Source organism: Austrofundulus limnaeus, unplaced genomic scaffold (assembly GCF_001266775.1).
Source record: "Austrofundulus limnaeus strain Quisiro unplaced genomic scaffold, Austrofundulus_limnaeus-1.0 Scaffold258, whole genome shotgun sequence".
Classification (NCBI taxonomy): domain Eukaryota; kingdom Metazoa; phylum Chordata; class Actinopteri; order Cyprinodontiformes; family Rivulidae; genus Austrofundulus; species Austrofundulus limnaeus.
Genome location: NW_013952660.1, coordinates 776,853 through 782,083, shown reverse-complemented (window position 1 = coordinate 782,083; position 5,231 = coordinate 776,853). Strand labels below are relative to the sequence as shown.

General features: G+C 36.1%; 1 protein-coding gene across 1 annotated transcript in view; it reads left to right on the top strand.

Annotated features, from left to right (window-relative positions):
* Positions 1 to 3,719: 3,719 nt before the first annotated feature.
* The window catches only part of ttll11 (tubulin tyrosine ligase-like family, member 11), a gene marked incomplete at its 5' end in the record, with an annotated part of 19,789 nt that continues 18,277 nt past the window's right edge, over positions 3,720 to 5,231 (top strand). Inside the window, 2 exon segments of the mRNA XM_014020578.1 lie at positions 3,720 to 3,819; positions 4,060 to 4,193. Coding sequence (XP_013876032.1) covers positions 3,720 to 3,819; positions 4,060 to 4,193 — 234 coding nt within the window.

Here is a 5,231-nt window from a genome sequence, read left to right as displayed (position 1 = left end):
TACACGTTGATTTAATTTGCCTCCTACATCGCAGGACCTGCGGTGTGACTATTGTGCGTACGTCACACTGATTGTGCTCATATATCATGCAGCATGTTCCAAACACACATTCCAGAACTGGCTTGCTGGTAATAAATGTTGAGTCCAGTCTGATCTCCAGTAGCAGCTGATGGGGTCAGCTCAGCAGCTAACTCTGCTCTGAGGCGTTTTGCTGCATCACTGGCCTTGAATGAACTTGATGCTGTTGTCTTCAGTGGAGCAGGATCTGTTTAAGGAGGCTGTAGAGACCCACACTGGCTCAGTTTGTTCATTTATTCGCGCCAGCAGGTGGTACATGCTGCTCCACCTTGTCTGGACTTCATTGATCAGTTTCAGTTGTGGCTATGAGACAGCTTCTCTTTACTTGTGGTGCTTTATTTGCCCTGTCATGGTCTGTATATCTGGAGTGTCAGAACACGATCATGTGACTTTTTTCTCTAGGGGTGCCCCAATTTCAGAATTTTTCAATTTGGGTACTTGCTGATATATATTACAGAGTTAGAACTCAAATATTACACGATATTATATAAAAAAACACATTTCTTTTGTTTAGAACCTGGTACTGGTAAAGTGACCTCAGTCTGAACCGTCATGTCACATTTCATCCAACTTTTACATCAGCGAAGTGGGTGTATACCAGGGGTCTGCAACTTTTACAATCAAAAGAGCCACTTCTGCTCCTCGTCTCACTAATAAATGTGTGCAGAGCCGCAAAACAAGCTACAACTGTGATTATCAACTGGTGGTCCGCGGGCCTTTTCAAGGCCTTTTCAGGAACCGTCACGGTCAGTGGAGGTGACATTATAAAACTAAAAAATGTTGCTATTATTATAATTATTATACACATCAGGACAAATAAAAATATCATATTCATGTAAACAAGAAAAATACTGTATATTGTTTTTACCGAATTTCATAAAAACTAGTACAACTGAATTATTCAGGCATTTATTTCCTTCTAATTCTTATTATGTAGTCTTCAAATTCTTTAAAGGCAATTCTGATGGATTTAAGAAAAATAAGTTGTGTTATTTAAGTAAGCAACAGGCTAGCATGAGCTAACATGTTTTACTTTTTTATGAGTAATATTGCTCACATATTTGCATACAAATTGATTTCTGTTGTGGGTATAAAAAACAAAACAAAAAATAAATTATTTATTCTGTTATGTTTGGTCACATTTTTAAAGAGGCACTGCAGAGGGACCAAAGAGCCACATGTGGCCCCAGAGCCACAGGTTGCAGACCCCTGGTGTATACAGATCGATCCAAGTCATAATAATGGCACTAACCTCCAGTGAGATTAAATCTTGTAGTTCACATCTTCAGCTACAGAAAAAAAAGTCCAGTTTTTGGTGTCTGACCATATTGATGCTAAAGTTACTGGATCAATACTTTAGTTAGTTTTACTTCCTGCACATCGCTTCATTAGCATAAAAACATGCTGCACCGGAGCAGCCGACCAGAGGCAGCTTCAAATGTAAACAGTAAATTGAATCAGCAGGTCAGATAATTATTTAATCGACTTTGATAACTTCAGAATCAACATGCTAACATGAAACATCCATATTGACTTTTGTAAACTCAGCGTGCTGACTGTGACGTCACGTCATCTGTGAATGTGGGTCACATCGACAGTTACTGGAGTCTGATGGAAGTTGCATTTAAAATAAAATGTGAACGTCCACACAAAGAAAAACTGGTTCCAGGCATTGGGGTATTTTGAAATAGGCTGGTTGTTTTTCACAATTAAATTTAAAGCATGTTCCATGCAGATTGTTTGCTTTAGTTAATTAAATAACCCTATCAGCTGGGATCATATTGGATACTGCATCTGTGATGAAACATACGACTCTGTCGGCTATGACCCACTCCTCTATCAGGTCCTTTAAGGGCCGTATTTTCAGTGGTACGGTTCTGTGGGACGTATTGCACTCTCAACACTGATGGACACATTTTGTGACCTTACTCAGTGTAGTGGCATGTAACAGCCAGGTAATCCATATTTACAGATGTCCATATGTCAGCTGTCAGAGCCACAGTCGGTAACTTTTATAGACTTGTAGTTTTTACATATTTGTTAAAAATGTCACTATGTCCTGATAGATAATTTGTGAAAAAAATAAAGACCCTCTGGCTCCTCCCGGTGCACTGTTACAGGTGAGTTGACACTGTCTGAGGGTTCTGAATGTGCCATGAGGGACCTGTAAGGTGTGTTTGTTCATATTTTCAGTCTTAATCCACTGTTTACTCAGAACAACCAACTCCAACTTTAACCTGCCTTCTGTATTTTTGTTCTGCCTCACCATCTCCTTTAGAGCCTAAAACACAATTAAGATAAGATAGAAGTAGAACAAAGTGTTATATATGTTAATAAACTGGTTATTTACACTTTGTTTGTTCAGCTTACCTTTCTGTTTGGCAGAACGTAGGAGGGCTCAAGGAGGTGGAATGGATGGACATGTATCCCTATACTTTAAAGGGGCAATATTATGTGTTTCTCAGGCATATATTTAAATACTATACCATAATAAAGTATCTATGTAACCTTTAGTTGTTATTAAAATGCCGTTTTTATATTTAAATAGAAAATAAAGTTGTTTTCTCATCACTTCCTCTTCTAAACACCTTGAAATTGCCCTCTGTCTCTTTAAGAACCTCCTTCTGCTTCTGTTCCATTTACTTGACATCTGAAAATACATTTCCTCAAAGGTATTTTTAATCTGAAAAGAGCTTCACTGAGTGAGAACTAATGTTGAGAGCTTAGCAGACATTTTAAGTTTCACTTTCAGTTTCACCCACGAGCTTGCTCCTCAGCATGGCTGCCTAAAAACACTGCAGGATTTCTCAAACATGCATGAATGAGTCAAAGCAAGACTTTGGGCATGTTTTTTATGAGAGTATAACATTATAACATGATATAAAACTCACAAGAGTTGATGATTGTACATGATATTGCCCCTTTAATTTTACATTGACACACTCTATGATGCTTTTTTACATTTGAAAGCCTCTGTAAAAATCACTGAGGGTCTACAAATTAACTAGAAGAGCTACGTTTGACATTTCTGTGCAGTTCTGTCTGTCATCACGTCCGATAAAACTGTTTTATTTTGGATGAAAAGGACAGACAGGTGTAAGTTGCATGAGTATGATACAAAAACAGTTTTATATCCACGCAGGCTACAGAGCTGGCTGCTTCAGGTCTAAGAAAGTTGGCTCAGTCTAAATCAGCACATCAGTAATGGATGCACCGCACTGTCACAGCTTGGGTTTATCAGGTTCAGTCAAAGGAAAAAGACTAAACTTAAACTTGTGTTGTGCCCAAGTAGGGTTTTTAAATTTCTTTCAAAAATTATATGTACATATATATTAAAAATAAACAAACAACTCCATTTCGGACCAACAACCAATGTGTAATTTTACTAGAAAACAAGGCATCATTTCTGGCTACAGGTTCCGAAGGTCCCGGTGGGCTTGATGGTCTTCTCAAAACTCTAAAGAAAACAAAAAACAGTCCAGACTCAAACTATTTTGGGCATGTTAATAGGAAATAAAAATGTTTTTAAAAATCTAAATTTCTAAAACCTTCCCCATAAGGAACACTTAACTTCATAAAGTTAAAGGGCTTTCTGAGGGTTAAGATAATTCTTTGTTTTCCTGCTTTCTTCTTTTCCTCAGTTTCCTTTGGGAAGACGAGCTCCGTGTGATATCTACTGGCACGGTGTTTCCTTCCACGACAATGAACACATTGTTTCAGGGCAGGTCAACAAGTTCCCAGGTATTTCTTAGGGACTTTTACGTATAAAAACAAAACAAAAAATATATTTTATTTATAGTGAAGAAGGAACTTTAATTGTTTAATTTCAATACAAATAAAGTGTGTTCATCATTTAATCTAAAATGTTAAAGCAATTAATCACAAACGTTTAACCAAGTAAAGAAAAATATCACTATCGTTTATTCCACATTACCTCTGAGTGCTTCAGGGTCTCGGTTTGTGGATTTGGTTTGTCTGCAGGGATGGTTGAGATGCTGAGGAAGATCAACCTGAGCAGAGCCATGAGGACCATGCAGCAACTTTTCCCAGAGGAATACGACTTCTATCCTCGTTCCTGGATCCTACCTGAAGAGTACCAGCAATTTTCTGCTCAGGTCTGCTTTCAGCCCTTTAGAATAAACCCACAGTTCTGTTTTATCTGTATTAACCTTATCCAATACTCAGATATGATCCTATGAGGAAATACCTAAATAAAACCTTAAATTACTATATATCTGTCTAAATACAGATTTATATTTTTTTAAATTGAAAATATTTAGTTTGACCTATTTTTTAAAGTTAATACTGTATAATCAGCAATTGTTTTAAATGATGGTGAGTAAATTACTTTACTTTCCAGCAGAGGGCACTCAAACATCATTGTTTACTTTCTAATACAGTACGTTTTTTTTTTTTTTTTCAGCCTTCAACTCATGTTGTCTTAAAGCATCACATGAAAAAAAGAAAACAACAAAAGAAAGAAATAAAGTTATGTACTTGTTAGAGCTCCTTTAAAATTGTCTTACCGAAGTGTCTGTTGTCAGACTTTATGTTTTGGTTTAGTTTGGTTTCCTGATCGAGTCCAGTGTTGTATAAAATACCACAAAGTGATACTTGAGTAAAAGTACCAGTATCTTACCAAAAAAATACTTTGGTAAAAGTTAAAGTCTCCTTTAGGAATATTACTTGAGTAAAAGTATTAAAGTATCTGATATTTTTTGTACTTGCGTTTTAAAAGTATTGATTTAAAATGAGCAGTTAGATTTTCTATAAGGACATTTATTAGGAAGTGACCTCCTCAAAAACTGCAGAAATTACTGGATTGTATTAAAATAATTAATTAATGTTAAATTTAGGATGCACTAGTCCTGCTGTTTCATTATACAGTAATATATATATATACATACAGTGGGGAGAACAAGTATTTGATACACTGTTGATTTTTCAGGTTTTCCCACTTGCAAAGCTTGTAGATGACTGTAATTTTTATCATAGTTACTCTTCAACTGCGAGTGATGGAATCTAAAACAAAAATCCAGAAAAATACAATGTATGATTTTGAAATATGTATGAAATAAGTATTTGATACACCAGAAAAATGAATCTTAATATTTGGTACAGAAACCTTTGTTTGCAGTTACAGAGATCAGACG